This window comes from Equus caballus, chromosome 5 (assembly GCF_041296265.1).
Source record: "Equus caballus isolate H_3958 breed thoroughbred chromosome 5, TB-T2T, whole genome shotgun sequence".
Lineage (NCBI taxonomy): Eukaryota > Metazoa > Chordata > Mammalia > Perissodactyla > Equidae > Equus > Equus caballus.
In genome coordinates, this window is record NC_091688.1 from 97,000,539 (window position 1) to 97,016,974 (window position 16,436).

Sequence of the window (16,436 nt, forward strand, 5' to 3'; positions counted from 1 at the left end):
AATTCAGTAATGCTAGGACAAGTTTTGCTGGACAGATGTAGTCCCAACGATGACTCTGGACATTTTTAGATTTAACATTTATGACTCTGACTACTGTGAATGATCACAAGTGTCTACTGGAAGAAGTAATTTCTAATTTTGCTGAGACATAAATGTGCACGAATATGCAGGTCTGTGTGCGTCTCTCTCTTTATATGTCTGTGAATGTATGTGCATGTATGTGAGTATGTGCATGCATGTGTGTATATATGTCCATATGTGAACGTGTGTGTATGTACAGGATTCACATATATAAGTAAATGAGCTTAGCTGATCCAGTAGCTTTGCTCTGGTCTGCTAACTGATAGGTACACTGACTGCTTGGGAAATTATACTTATTGCATTTTGCTGGAGAAACCATATGAGAGTGGTACTAGAATTGGCACTTTGCACAGGTCTTGCTATGTATCCCTTAAGAACTCAAGGATCTATTTTGCTTAGTAATTGGCACATAGTTCACAAAGGGCATTGCCAGAGATTCAAAAAATGTGTTAAAAACAATTTTCCCCAAAGTATTTCCAGTGACATTATTGTAAATTATTCTTTTTCTGCATATCTTTTGAAAAATGTAGGTATTACCAAGGCAAATATATGCCAAATTTGGATTTAAATGATTATGATTCCATGCAGTTCAATCTGAAGGTGGTAATGTAATGTCCAGATAGTTTTTTAAAACAGCATTTCATTATAACGGTGAAGAAGCATGAGTACTGACATTATTTTTGCAATTTTAGCCATTGTCTATGAGGATTTATGTGGGTTTACAGGCTTCAGGCTTTTTTCATAATTAGAAAGATAAGCAAATCCTTGCTGTGTGATAACTAGCCAATAACAAATGCAACAAAATCAACAGACACTAAGGGCAAAAGTTGCCTCAAGGTGCTGCATAAATTTTGCTTTGCTTTCAGCACACACACAAAAAAATGGAATTAAGTAAGCAACCCTTGGAAATAGGGTGAATAAATGCATATCAAATGTCAGTACTATTTGATCTTGAGTCATTTGCATAGATCCAGCAAGAAAGGACATTGGAAATTTAAAAATAGTTTAGGTGCAAACATTGCTATCTAAATTTCTCTAATTCAAAAGATGGTCGATTGAGTATCAACTAATAAAGCAGATAGTGAGGCCATCTTCTTCCAGGCAAAATTCTATGAGAAGATTATTTAATACACATATTTCCATAATTTCAACGTCCCTTTCCCTGAAATTATAATTTATATTAATGTCTGTTTCAATAAGTCAATAAGCAGTAGATGCTATGGTATAATATTACAGTGGTAGAAGTTAAAGAAAAAAAGGACAGGAAAAAAAATTAGCAATTTCTCCAGTGTAGAAGAGACCACACTATCTTGGCAACCAGACACCCGTGATGGGGGCTAGAAAAGGCCAATGATTTCTTCCCCAGCCCTGCTCGTCTCTGGGGCTGCAGTAGCATGGATGACTAGTTCGTGTTCTTCTTGGGTGATAAACTTTAGCATATTTCTTGGTGATAATGAGTGTTCAGGAAATGCAAGTGGATCTTAGTGCAAGGTGACTACCAGCATTTAATCAGCTGGGCTAACTAAGAGAGCACTGTATCTGAAGCACACAGGAAAAACGATTTGGCTCATGATACGTTTTGGATTAGTTACTATATTGTACTTGTGTATTCTTTTCTCTATCTCATAATATCTATTTTTCTGGAGTGTTGTGAAGATGATGTGAGATAATAATGTATATGAAAGAGCTTTATCAACTATTACAAGTTATGTTCTATGAAAATGTCAGGTTTTATAAACATTTGAGAAGACATCATGCTACAATAGAAACAGCAGGCACTTGGGTGCCACGCAGTCAGATTCAAATTCTCCCTACTACTATGCTAGGAGCAGCGGTGAGCATCGTAAAACCCTAGAAATACAGGTGAGTTCCTTTGTGTGACATGTGAGCCTGTTTCCTTGTCTATATAATGGAGATAGACAGTCCCCTTGAGGGTTTGTGAGGGTTGTGTGGAAAAACATATTTAAAGTACCTAATGGTATCAGGTACATAGTACATTCTCAATAAATCCTAGTCTTTATTCTTCTCCTATTGAAATATTTATTCTACCATTAATCTGAACAAAAATGGCAGTTTGAACTATTTTACAGTATTATATTTCTCTCTGATAACATAAAATTTCAAGACAATAGCTAAGCTCAATTACAACAGAACACATCTGAAGAAGCACATGAAATCATTAATAACTTCATAGAAAGTTGTCTTAAATGCTTTTTGGAGAGGCAGTAAATAAATGATACGCAAATAAATGAGTGAATGAATGAATGAATGAATAAACAGAAAATACTAATAATTTTATGATTTAATAGCTGATTTATGTCTTAAATGTTCTGGTTATAAGTACTATTAAAATTTTTAGGGAATTAGAATAAGCATAAATAAATGAAAATGCTAAAGGATATTAAACTGCTTAACCTAATTTTGTTGTATTTATTTGCATTCTGTTAATATCTTAAGAGGTTCCATAAAATTACCATAGAAAATGTAATTTACTGTTTATAATATAGAAAGCCTTGTAATACATGAAAAATGCACAATACTCAACCTGGCATATAATAAACAGGAGAAAATTAGAAATATTCAAAACACACAGCAAAATCTGGGAGTCTGTTCATCCACATAAATATTCACTGTGTAAATACTTTATCAAGTGAGGAGTTCTTCAATATTCATTCACAAATAATTATATCCTTTAATTAGTTTATTACAAATTTGTTTAAAAGAAAATTGAGAAAAAAATAACTAGGTATGTTTGGTAACCTAAAAAAAACCTAAACCAAAAGAACAAATAACATGCTGAATCAGGACCTCGGCTAGCACAAATAGTGCCTTTCTGTCAATTACCAAAGTGGAGGTGGAGGGGGAGGGAGGTGGGAATCACAGAGAAGTGCCTTCTGTGAGTGCCTAACTAGCAAAAAGACAGTCTCGGCGTGACAGAGAAAATACAAAAAGGTGCTCCTTTCTCCTAATTACAAGAGGTAAGTCTTGGGCAGCAGAGAGTGTGGAGAAAGAGTCTGGATTTCAGCCCCTGAACCTTCACTGGGGAGGGCACCAGCTGCACCAAGGTCTGCTGCAGCTCCATTTCCATTGCTGAAGCGGTAATACGAGAAAACATTAATTTATACTCCTTAGGACTCTTCAAACATTCTTTCTAGGACACCCTAGAGTCATCTGCCACAGCACCTAACTAAAGATGGCCAGTATTATCATTCAGGAATTTTATGAATAAAAAGACAGCTCTAGGATTTCCACGGGAGAATGAAAATTTGAAAATGTTTGTTTATAAATTGATCTTACTCTAGATTTTAGTGCAATTCTCACGGCTAGCAAGCATTCAGGGGCTGCAAATAAATCTTAAATAGCTGATAACTAATTTTTATTATCTTAAGTAGCAAGACAAGACTGTTGTAGTAGGTTTTTCTGCATTCACAAATCAAAGGAAAATAACTTTTCCCTATCTCCTTTCCCGGTGAGAAGGGTTCAGGGAAACTGAGCCTCAATCATAGGACCAGTTAGCAGTGGTCAGTGGAGCCAAGAAAGGAGAATCGGAGAGGCTGCATCTTAAGAGAGGTTGACCCTAAAGCATGGCAGAAAAATCAAACAAATTTTCTAATTAAGGAAACTGTGCAGAAGAAATGTACCTGAGCACAAAGATGGAGGGGCAGAGACAGACCAGAGTCCACGGGATGAAGCAGAGCCTGGAGTATTCTTGAAACTGAGGAAGCACTCAGTGCCCACACCTGAAAGGTTCCTGCAGTGGCAGCAGTGTGGCAGAGGTGTCCCAGATGCCTCAATGCCTAAAGTTTACCGGCCTTAAACTGGTACTTTGGGTCATAAAATCTTTTAGGGGTAATGGAGTAGTGGCCCTGTGTTCCTTTTCCATCCCTGGCCTTTTCTCTTCTCTCTTTTTTTGGTGTGTATAATAAAGTATTGATGATAATTCCTTTTGAGATGGAGTCTTTTAATACTTGAATTACTCTTGGCTTGCAATTTAACGTAGCTCCCAAGGAGAATTCCTTTGGGTCATCTCTGTGCCCAACGGAGGAAGGATAAAAAGTCTCCAAATAGGATAACTTTGCAATATTTCTGTTGCAGACCATCTTATAGCCATAGTAATAGGTAATGAATCCATTCTCTAGTGTATCCCAAACAACACCAGAAAATTAATATAGCAATACAGAGGTACCTAATTTATATCTGGAGAATAATTTAGACATTGAGAAACAGTGCTTCAAGTATATTACCATTTTTCAGACACTGAATATATCTGTATTATTCTATAGATTGATGAGGAAGTAAGGCTAAAAATTAGGCAAAATAAGGGGCTATCTATATGATATAATTTCAAGGAGTTCAAGCAGTAGTTTCCTTCATGGCTGACGTACTAGCTCACGAGAGCCGACTGTACTCAATTCTCCTTCCGAGTTCAGTGACGTTAAGTCGGGACCTTGAAATTGGCCATAGCAGGAGTGTTTACATCACTAACCTTGGCACACACCACAAATCAGGGCTTTGTTTTCTTTTCCCTGGAGAGAAAACTACCCACACACCACTGGTCCTTCAACAGGAGCCCAAGGACAGGAAAAACAACATTCAAAAGTTCCCAATTCAGTAAGTTTTTTTCAAAGTGATCATGGGTGATGAAAAAGCTGTGAATATAAATGTCTCTGATTTTAGTACTCTGCTCACAGTAGGAAGCAAACTATCCAATTGTTGTTAAGACTAATTTGACAGTAAAACATGAATTTGAGGTCTTATGACCCTCATTTTGCTGGAATGGGAGTTTGCTCTATATGTTCATTGACTCTATTAAGAGAGGAGTATTTGGTGGCTATTGTCATTCTGTTATCCCTACTTTGCATTGCATTTTTCATAAAAAATTACTAGGCTAATGACTATATTAATAATATAGTCATAACGACATATTGTGTGAAAATGACTCATTAGTCTCCATTGAAATGTAACTAAGACAGAAGGCAGTAATCCACTTAAACAGGTAAAACGTGCCATTTCAGTTTTGCCTGAACAAAACAAGGAGAAATGTTCCTTTGGCAATGGAAATATTTCATCTTACAGTATACTCCCTTTCAAATGAACCTACATTTTCATTTAAAACCACGTGAAATTGCTACCTTTTCATTAGCCTAGGATGAGCAACAATTTGCCAGTTAATTCACAAACTTGTGTCTCAGGATTTACTTCTGTGTAATATTTCCCACAACGAAAATGGGCTAAAGAGCATTTAGAAGTGCCAACTACTTAATTTCCATTCTAATTTAGGGGTCTATGTCTTTTCCAAAGGAATTAATGAAACTCCAATAATAATTTCTATCTCTATTCTCAGAATGCATCAGCAAGAGAAGATAGGGCTATCTCCAAAAAAACAAAAAAAGAAAAAAAATATACATACACACACACAAAAGAAAGACAAAGAATAAAAGAAAAAGAAAATGAATAATAAAAAAAAATGAGCCTTAAAGCAACATAAAAGCCATGTACCTGCTCAATCCAAAAAGCAAAGCTGTTGAAGAGGGAGCCTGATCATCAGTCTAGCTACAAATAGTCAGTAAGCAGCTAAGAGTTCAGGCTCCGCGTTATTCATCCTTGTGCTTTTTGGACTCCTGAGAGTCTGTAAGCAGGGCTGTATGTACAGCCTAAACACACTAAGGGAACAAACAACATTAATTGGCTTTGGTATGCTGACACATGTAGGGCAGTCCATACTTACTTTCTGAAGAGGTAGCTCTTGTAGATCAAATTTAGACTTAGTCTGCAAGTTTAAAGTCATGCTTCTGCCTGCATGCATTGCTGAAATACCTCCATAGGGCAGCATGCCAAGGTTAACTGTGTTGTGTTTGTAAGCAGCATTCTGAGTAGAGGAAATAATCATGTGACAGGGTGTGAACACATGCTCCACAAACTGATTATTACATGAACATGTTTCAATTTATAACATTTAACTTTAAGCAGGCAAACAGTAACTTCCTTTTTTAAACATGCACTTGATCAGACAGAAGCATACAGTAAGCAGTGTTAGTTATGCACATAATGAGTACCATCCAAAACTACAGAAAAGACAAAAAGCAAAGATACATTCTGTTTACATTTGCTGCTAAATCTCATATTTCATGATGGTAGTGACTCTGGACAAATGTTGTTCATCTGTGGTCATGTATGAACTTAAAAACGTCAAACAGTGAGGTTTTAAACTTTGTCAGCTGCAAATCTCATGGTCTCTTTCACATTGTGACATCATCACATACAAAAGACAAATACCAGATTCTAATTCCGCCTTATTACTAACACCCTGCAATGTGAAAGCCAAAATCAGTCTGGAGGCAGAATTGCAGCAACTCAGTAAAAGAGCTGGTCAAAAAAATCCTTCAATCTGACCGTTGGCTGATTGAATTTACTGATTAATTTAGTTAAACCAGTCAAGTTGTATGTGGATCCAAATATTCTAATTTTTGTTTCTTAAAAATTACATTTTAAACTAGAGAAATTCATAATGAAACTAAAGGAATCATAATTTGAACTATTAGTGCTGTTTATCTAATATACCTAAATACCTATGAACACTCTGGTGATTTTGCATAGTGGCTACCCTTCAACAGGCATATCTAAAGTTATTCCAAGTGCCTGATAGATACTTAATTTTCTTCTAGAGAACTTCATCTAAAAATTAAAACGTTTTCGATGTCCTGTCATCAAATAGTTTCCATCAGTACAACCTCCACTTTCCACCTATCCTAGAAATGTAATAATTGACAGCTTTTGGGCCCTTTAAGTAATTCTCTTCTTTTGGAAAAAAAAAAACTACAGAAGTTAACTTAGCACACTTTCTAAAAACTGAATATTATTGGACATTAACAGTGGGCAGCTATTCTATTCTGAGGGTGTTATTTGCAAAGTAATGATTTTTAGCATCAAAGTTTCACTGAACTCAACTGAAAGACAATTATACTGATGGTGTGCTCGTCTACCAATCATATTGTTTATGAATCTCTGATGATTTCATCCAGAGATTTTTGCTGTCACCATGTCAAAATTGAAAAGGACAGTGAACATTTCAATCTAGCACTTGAATTATTCCTTAAGGTTTAAAATTACTCCCACCTAGTGCTCTCTTAGCTCCTATGAAAGAGTAGCAGCCGCAGACATATGGGTTCATGTGTTTTGAATTCTCTCATTCACAGTGGGGCTCTGTAGTGGAAGCTTGAGCCTTGAGGTTAAACTAAAGGAGAAAACAGGCATCTTTTATTGAGGGCAGTGCTTGCAGCTGCCTCTCCAAGGTCAATACCAAGGGGGATCTTTAACTGAGATTATGTTCGGCTGCTAAGCTTATCCAATGTCCAGACTTCTAGGCAGTTCTCTTTTATGAGGAGTGGACAAAGATCTTGTAGTTTCTAGCGTAAGTATTTGATTTCCAGGGTTCAAATTGCTCAACTAAATCTTCCCGGGAAGGAAGCACATCACGTCTCTGGTGCAGTCTGACTTTGGACAGAATGTCAAGTAGCACAGTGATGTCAAAGCCAGTTTTACGTAACAAGTCTGTGCTCAGTACCCTGCATTCATCTTCCGGAGTAGCTGGGAAGTTTTAAGTAAGAGACAGCCTGAGTAGCTCAGTAACTCAATTGGGAGGGGGAAAGAAACGTTACTCCGATAACTCAAGAGGAAGAGCCTCCAGGGTCCGATGGCTTGAAGCAATACTCTAAGGTAATTTAATTTCTTGGAATTAAATGAGAAGCTATTGAATATACATTGAAATTGCTCTGAAAAATGAAAGACAGACTGAGGGAATTATAAACAAACAGGGGATTCGTGGAAACTAATTCAAAAGGGAAGTATTGTCACAGTAATGGAAAATATACACAAGTTTACTTTTCTTTATCTGGATCTGGGGCAGGCAGGGCCTCTAGACTTCTGCTGATCCAATGCCCCTCCCCGAGTCCTATTTTCCTCCTTCCAAATTCCTGCTCCAACTAGAGGAGTCACCTACTTTTCAATAGCTTTGATCAAAGGGGAGGAACCATTTACCTGGGAAACTAGTAAATACATGATGGTACCAAAGGCTTAGAATTTTGTCTTTTCTTTCTCATGCTTTGTTTTCACTCACTCTTCTGTTGCCTCAAATTACTAGTCATTGTACATATGCTCCAAAAAGCTTCTTAGAACCTTTCTTGACTAGTTCATCTTACCCTGTTACGTATGGTCGTGTCTACACGAGGCCAGAGTTCCCAAACTGTACTGTATTATTTGGCCCCAAATATTTTCGCCCTCCAAGTTATCTGTCTACATGGAGGGTATAACTTGAGGTAAGGCATGGTGACAACCGACCAGGTGTCTCCCACTGACAGCCAGTCATGAGGCTTTGATGAGGCTCCCTTCAATGGGACTGAGCACACCTATTTGAAACAGACATTCTGATGAAATATTTTGCAAGGCAGAACCAATTTCCACATTGAGAAACTAACACCCACACCCACATTTATTAGTTCACTCTTTCCTTAAAAAATAATTGTTTCCTTGTCATGTAGACACGACCTACAAACAATATAATGATTTAAAAGGAATACACCTGAAAACACAAAATTCAGTATTAAAGAAATATATAATAAATGCAGTGACCTGTGCTTTTAGCAGGACACCAAATAAAATAATAAAACTATTGAGTGAAACATTCTAATGGTATATTATTACCTTGATCCCCAATTTACACTGAGCATTTACACCCCAGAAAATGAGAACAAAAGGCCCTATTTTCACAGAAAGGACCCTTAAGATTCTAAGGTCCGTGCAGAGCACACAATGCCCTCTGCACCAGAGCCAGAGCGTGCACTTGATGACGGTGGGCAATTGATCAGAGTCCTAGAAAATGAAATATCAGGTTTCTCTTAGAGAGAGATGAATAAGGCAACAAAAAGTGATTCTAGGCTTTATACAATTTGTTTTTTTACTCTCCTCAATCACTATGCATTCCATGCTTTGTGCCTCAATTTTTAACTGAATTGGGATTAATTTCCTTTTTTTTGCTCCAATATACGCACTAATTTGTACATTTGTAGTCTTCATAAAGACATCATCTATTTTTGTTGTCTGTAGTATGATTTGAATTTAAACATTTCTTTCTATATAAAAACCCACACTCTAAATGGCAGGATTTTTATTAAATAAAGTAATGTGTAGGAGGGCATTCAATCTGCTTATTTTATTTTTCTGTTTCTTGCTGGGAAGATTATTGCTCATTAGAAGTAATAACTTTAGTAGTCCCATAGCAGTAACTATATGCAAATCTTATAAACAAATTAAACCTGACTTTAATATAAGTGAGTCTGTGCAGAAAGAGGCAAAATACTCACTTTTTATAGATTCAATAAAAATCATACTCTTTAGGTTACTACAGAACCGTTCTGTGTCCTAGGAGAGGCATTTTGCCTTAACGGCTGGAAAGCAATTGAAGCACCATCTCGCATAATAGAATCGAATTCTTTCTTACTAACAATATTCAGGTTAGATTTGGTAAATAATTCACCTAACAGGTTATGGACTCTCGAAGAGCATTAAACAGCATCCATAAAAAACTCTTATGATCAATTTCCCCACAATATAAAGATAAATAAAATGCTGACCGTCTATTCATTCATGTTGTTCATGCTTCACTACATGTGCTTAGAAATGCCAATAAAGGAAAACTAAAGGCAGGAGGGATATTCTTACAGAGAAATGCCAAACATACCCTGTCTAACCTTCTAGCTTCTATATGTCTAAGCAGCTGTTGTCTCCAGTCTGCAGGCATTTTACCACAGCTCTCCTCTCCCTTCACAGGAGTAGGCCTCGTCTTTATATCACTGTTATCTGATGGCTTGTCACCATAGTTACCCAAGTTATAGTCAGATGGTATTTTTTCCAAAAGAGCTGCCATAGTAGGCCTAGCTGAAACTGGCCTGGTTTGGGAGGCACCGTAACTCTCTGTACTGTAGCTTCTTGCAGACAATGGCCTCCTCTGGGTAAGGTTTTTAACTGGAAAACTTCCCGCCTGAGCTTTCACTTCTTGATATGAAGGGTGTTCATCTTCATACCTGCCATTCCTTTTCAGGAACTGGGACTCAGTCACTGAAACGCTGCCTTGGCGATCCGGACCGCCCCTATACGGAGGCCGGCCGTACCTATCACTCGGAGGCAGCTCATGAGGTTCGCTGACCCTCCGAAACATGGCCATCTCCGTGGAGCTCGCCAGGGAGTCGGCTCTTCTCAAGAAGCCTGCCCTAGCACCTTGGCTTGCAAACTGGGCGTTCACCACAGCATCCTCATTGACAGATGGCTGGGAAAAGGAGAACATCTGCTCCATGGGTGGGTATCCTCTGTAAGCTCTGGGACTAACCAAATCCTTGGCAAGGTTTTTGCCGGTCTGTTGCACGTACTCAGAATTGTGTTGAAAAGGGGGCGGTATCCTCTTTTCGGCTTTAACTTCCACTGCTCCTTGGGGATTGAAGCTTTGGTCAAACTGATAGACTTTTTTTGTCATGGAAGCTTTTTGTTGTTGCGGGCCTTTACTACCTCCGTAAGTGAGCATCTCGTCATCCAGCATTGGGACTGACTGACTTCGAGACATACTGGACATACCGTGCTCCGGTCCCAGCATTTTATCTGGTCGTTCATGGCTTCCTAAGTGTTCACTTCCAGAAGCATAGTTCTCTAATGGTATATTATAAACCTTGTATGTACCAATGTCAATCTCATCGATACTCTGTGACTTTTTGAATTTATTGGACTTGATATCTTTCATTAGTGGGGAAAGCCTCTCTGTGCTTTTGCTAATGGAAATAACACCTTTGGAAGATTCTGGGCGGCAGTGGATTTGAGAAAAGACATTACTAAGACTCCTGTTGGGATTGGAATCATGATATTCCCACGGTACTCCTGGAGAGAAGGGGCTAGGTATTTCAGCAGATTCTTTTATGTGTTCTTTCCTTTCAGGCAATGGGCTGGTGGTAGGGGTTGTCTCTAATTTGGAAGGGAAAGCGGTCCTGTCTTCAAAAGGACTAGGGGTTCTGGTCCAATTCTGCCAAGGATTGGAAGGAGGCACTTCTGTTTCTGGTGTGTGTCTGTGTGTAGACTGCTCAAGTTCCAAGGGAACACCAACAATCCTATCCTGCCTAATCAAAGGCCTGCGTCCGTGAGAAGATGTGCTTCTAGATTTCGAATTTAAGAGAGCATTATTGTCGGCATTCTCTCCTGTGGTCTCCTCTGCAACAAACCCTGTGTTGTCATAATGTGAGCCATCAGTCCAGTTGTCAGTGAAAGCGTCACTCATCGGCAGCCGGTCAGGACGCTGGGGTAGGTTCCCTGGGGGAACAGCCTCCCGCTGGCTGAGTAATGGCTTTGAATCAAGGGGCTGTGGGAAAGACTGTGCAATCCTGTGAACACAACAGGAAGGAGAAATATGAAAATGTGGAAGAGCTGGGGTTTTACCAGAAAGAGAATAAGCAGCCAAGAATGCCACAATCCTTTGTTTAACTGACTAGTCATCCATGCTTATGATTATGGTAGCATTATTATTTTATGTCCACAAAAATCCACCCCTTTACCCAGCTCTAACTTTTATTTCTTCCTAGTAATCATCACCTTCTAACATGTTACATAATTTACTTACCTATTATATTTATTGCGTATTTTCTTGTGTCCTCTGCTAGAATGTAAACTCATGAGGGCAGAGATTTTTTCTCTTTGGGCCTAGCATAGTGCCTGGCATATTGTAGGTATTAAATACATATTTGTTGAATGAATGAATAAAAGAAAAAATATATAGGCCTTCAGTAATGATCTGGAAACCTGTTTGATAAGTGGGTTCACCTAACTCCTGGTCCCCATCCCTGGAATTTCTGATTTAGCACATTTCCAAACTATTGTTTAAGAGTGCCTTTCTTATGAACTCTTGGTATATCTAAAGAACCCAAATTGTCTTCAAATAATGTTTATTTGAAGGCCAAATACTGAAGACATTAAATCCACTGTATAGGGAACACATTCATGTATCTTTTTCTAGAATGCAAATTATATTATGACTTTTGGTCATTGGCAAGTTTACAACAGTGATCATAGTATCTCTAGAAGATGCTCCTTTATCTAAGTTTATTCTAAACCATTTGCACACTAAGAATATTGAATTATTCATCTCTTATCAGTGAGAGAAAGACTTCTAAGTGCTTTTGCTGATTAAAAAAAGTAACTTTAGAAAGTATCTTCCAAAAGTACCTAAACTAACCTCAGCTTATATCACAATTATATATCACAAATAATGAATTTATAAACTGAAAGAGTTAAGACTTTTGTCATGGGTATTAATGAACAGAAATAGTTATTCATTAATTACCAAAGAATATATTACTAACAGCAGTGATATTATCAGTAAAATATGAATAAAAGTCATTTCTGCCTATATTGTATGAGGATTTTGATCTGTTATTTGCAGGGTAAAACACAGCAACAAGTTACGAAGCAAGGGCATCAGAACTGGGCAAATACTACCTCATTGAGTCACTTTATTGCACTCCGTAGCTTTTGTTTTTTCATCTGTAAACGGAGGTAATATTGAGTAGGAGCCATTTGGGAAAGATTAAATACTTTTACTTACATCCTAACTGTTCCAGGTGGTGATAAAATGTTGATGATGATGATGATGATAGCAATAAAAAATTCATTGAATATTTACTTTGTGTTAGGCACACAAGTGCTTTCCATGCATCTTACTTTAACCCATAACACCCTTTTGGATGGAGGAATGCTCAAATGTGTCATAAATAAGTATTGGGCAAACACAATTTTTCATTTTTATAACTTTTTGTCCTATCGCCTCCACCTGTTAATCTCCTACCATCTCTCCCTTAAGCAATGGTTTTGCTGCGTAAGATGGATCCATCCACTCTTGGAATCCCAGGAGGACTAAATTTGCTTACCTGCTCCCTTCTGTCTTCTACATCACTCAGGTGCTGAATACAATTCCAAAATTAAGATTTCATTTTTTTAAAAAGTTGCTGAAAATAAGCATTTGGGAACAGAAAAGAGGGAATTCTAAACACACCTGTTACCCCACAAAGAATTATGTACTGCGTCTTTAGCGGTTGTCTGCAAGGACCCCACTTTAACCCGGGTGTTAGAGGATGCTGAGGAAGCCTGGGAAGGCGAGTAGTCTGAGTAAGTGCCTGAGGAAACACTGTTATTCAGACAGTGAGTCTTGTCAACTTCAGACTCATCAGTTGATTCTGAAATGTAAAGGGGAAAATATTATAATGCTACGAACACCGACAATTATAAACACAGAAAAGGAAGTATGAAAAACAGCATATCGATTAATATTAGAAATACATATTTGTAAAATATTTCTATAGACTATGGTGTATCAGAATTTACAACTGGTGACTCATCATGCACATGCATTTGGGGCATATTTTCCACACCAGGTTCACAGTTACCTTTTTTGTCCTTCCCTAGCAGAACAAGTTTGGGTGGGTACAGAGGGGTCTCAGCTAATGAAGGGTGAAGTTCCCCAATCCTCATTTCATTAGCTGGATGAACAAAAGAATCCTGAGAGATATAATAATACAGGACAAGGAAAGTAAACATTTAAACAATGGTTAACCACGATGGCAGTATCTTTATTTGGCTCAGATTTAAAGGTGGGGCTCTAAAATTTAGATCACTGTGGAGCACCAGGAGAAGTGAATCGTATGTTTCTCTGAGGTAAGCACTAAAATGTTTTGTTTTTTAATTTAAACGAGTCCATCTATTCACAAGACATTTTTGGGATGTTGTTTATATGCCTGGCACTGTGCAAAGAACTGTGGAGTTTCCAAAGAAAGACAAAATGTCACCCATGCCCTCGGGGGGTTTACAATAGTTCATTGTAACACAGGACCGAAGTATGATAAGCCATATATGAGCAATATGATACATACAAATGTATGGTATATACAAATGTAAGAGTTCTAAGGGGTGAACTCTCTTTAGAGTTCTAAAAGGAAAGTATATCACTGACCAACTAGATTTTTTTTGAATCCTTAGCCATATTAATGCACAACTGGGTCCTATAAGTCCTGCTTCGACTGCTCATCACCCTCTTAATTCATACTGTTTCCCGAGTGATCTCAATTTCTTTAGTTCTACCATGCCTTCTTCCTAAGGGTTTTAAGTTTTCTTGTGATCAGTCTAGTCTGCTAAATCTTCATTCTAAATCCATTCATTGAGTGTAATGAGCAACACTGGTACAAGAATATAACTTCAAGGGCTGGCCTGGTGGCGTAGTGGTTAAGTTCACTCACTCCACTTTGGCGGCCCAGGGTTCGCGGGTTCGGATCCTGGGCGTGGACATATGCATCTCTCATCAAGCCGTGCTGAGACGGTGTCCCACATACAAAATAGAGGAGGATTAGCATAGATGTTAACTTACTGACAATCTTCCTCAAGCAAAAAGAGGAAGATTGGCAACAGATGTTAGCTCAGGGCCAATCTTTCTCACCAAAAAAAAGAATATAACTTCATAATGACAAATGAACATGCAAAAAACCCCGTGAATTTTATACTTCTACAATTCAAATTATTATTCCAAGTTAACTTGGGAGTGGGAGAGCATTAGGGATGGCAAAAATACCAAATTCTCACTTTCTTCTAGATCTAAAAATGTCTCATCTATGCCCGTAAGTAGTGATATAAATTTATGAACAGCAGTTATCTTTATGTCTTTTTTATTAACCTTTAGAAATTTGAATTTAAAGAATTTTCAGTTTTTTCACTCATTAGTACTTGTTAGTTTGGAACATTAATGTAATGCATATAGAAATATTCTGTTAAATCAGAGAGAGAATATACTTGAGGACCAAAATATAATAAATAAAATCAGTCCCGCCTTATAACTAATTGGTTGGTATAATCAAACAGAAACTCTTATTATAAATTTATTGTGCTGCCTCCTGGTGAGCTCAGCTGCGAGCACATTAGTGCCTTAAAACGCAGTATCAAATTTGAAGAGGGGTAGGAAAGAGGGGGATTGATGGAAATTCTGGAGATGAAGAGGGAAGTCTGTGTTTTTGTGGATTTTGAAAGTTATTTCAAAGGTTTAGCATAAGAAACTTATGATAAAGTTTTAAGTTGACAGAATACAGAATAAAAGCCTTTACTCATCTTTGAAGAAATGTGTAAGTAGAACAGGTGCAAGTTTGATAAATGGTACCATGAAAGGCAGAAAATATGTTAAGACTTTCAAAAAGATTTCAGGAACAAGGTGGCATATTTCTGTTTTCTTCCTGCTTTACCAATTATTAATCAGGTTACCTTGGGGAAGTCAGTGTACCTCTCTAGATCTTACTCAATTCATCAATCAAATGAAGGTAATAGATAAAAGGAATTAGTGAAAATTTCTGTCTAGTACTAACATTCGATAAATCTAACTTTTTCATTGAAATAGTATTTTAAAAAGGAAATATTCCTATGACAATATAGAAGTATAGGCATTTTGCTTTAGTCAAAAAAAACAAAACAAATAGTTGTACAAGCACAGAAATGTAAATATAGTTAAAGGTTTCACGATTTTTTTTCTTTATGCCTTATGCATTCATACTCAAGTTTTGTATGTACAGATCAAACTTTCACACTGGTATCCCAAAATTGTGACCGGAGCTTTGCACGGTAGCTGTGGTCTGGCTCAGATTCAAGTCTCTGTGGCCCTGGCCAATAATTAAAAAAAAAGCCCTAGCAACTAGGAAGAGAGTATGCTATCAGCTAATCGTGAACTTGCATCACTTCTCTAGAGTTCTGTAGCCCTCCACCTAGCATAACACTACTGAGGCAAGAATAATGGATTTGCACTGATCCAGTTAGACTCTCTTATCTGCAGGAGTAAAAAGATGATGCTGATGAAGATGATGATGGCCAGCAGTTACAGAGAATGTATTGCATGTCTGCTACTGTGCTATTATGCGAAACACTTTATATTATCCCTGTTGTTTATTTAAAAGATAATCTTTTATTTTTATTTGGTATTTCTAAGTTACCTATTAGCATCATCTTTGTTTCACAGGTAAGGCAATGGAACCTCAGAGAAGTCATAATTGCAAGTGAGAAGCTTAGTAGGTGGTAGAGCCAGGATTGGAACTAGGATCTGTCGTACTTGAAGGCCTTCTGTGTGATACTGTAGGTGCTATATTATCTACGCTAAGAAGAGTTCTCGTCTACAATCCACCTCCACAGAAAAAAGTTAACTGTCCAACAAAGGAAATTACTCATTGACTTTGTCTCTATAAATTCTTTTATAAATAGGCTGGAGGAATCAAGTTCATGCTGAAAAAGTGGGTGAAGCTTTT

The 16,436-nt window shown here is 37.6% G+C and overlaps 1 protein-coding gene across 7 annotated transcripts in view; it reads right to left on the minus strand.

Moving 5' to 3' along the window:
* The window catches only part of LRRC7 (leucine rich repeat containing 7), a 491,842-nt gene that overhangs the window by 71,377 nt on the left and 404,029 nt on the right, over nt 1–16,436 (minus strand). For 6 of the 7 annotated variants that reach the window (XM_070268846.1, XM_070268842.1, XM_070268844.1 and 3 more), the window contains 3 exons: nt 13,554–13,665; nt 13,163–13,343; nt 9,818–11,498 (listed from right to left, as the gene is read on the minus strand). In XM_070268846.1, coding sequence (XP_070124947.1) covers nt 9,818–11,498; nt 13,163–13,343; nt 13,554–13,665 — 1,974 coding nt within the window. Of the gene's footprint in view, nt 1–5,809; nt 5,951–9,817; nt 11,499–13,162; nt 13,344–13,553; nt 13,666–16,436 lie in introns of all 7 variants that reach the window. The other variant, XM_023641858.2, reaches the window with a different exon arrangement.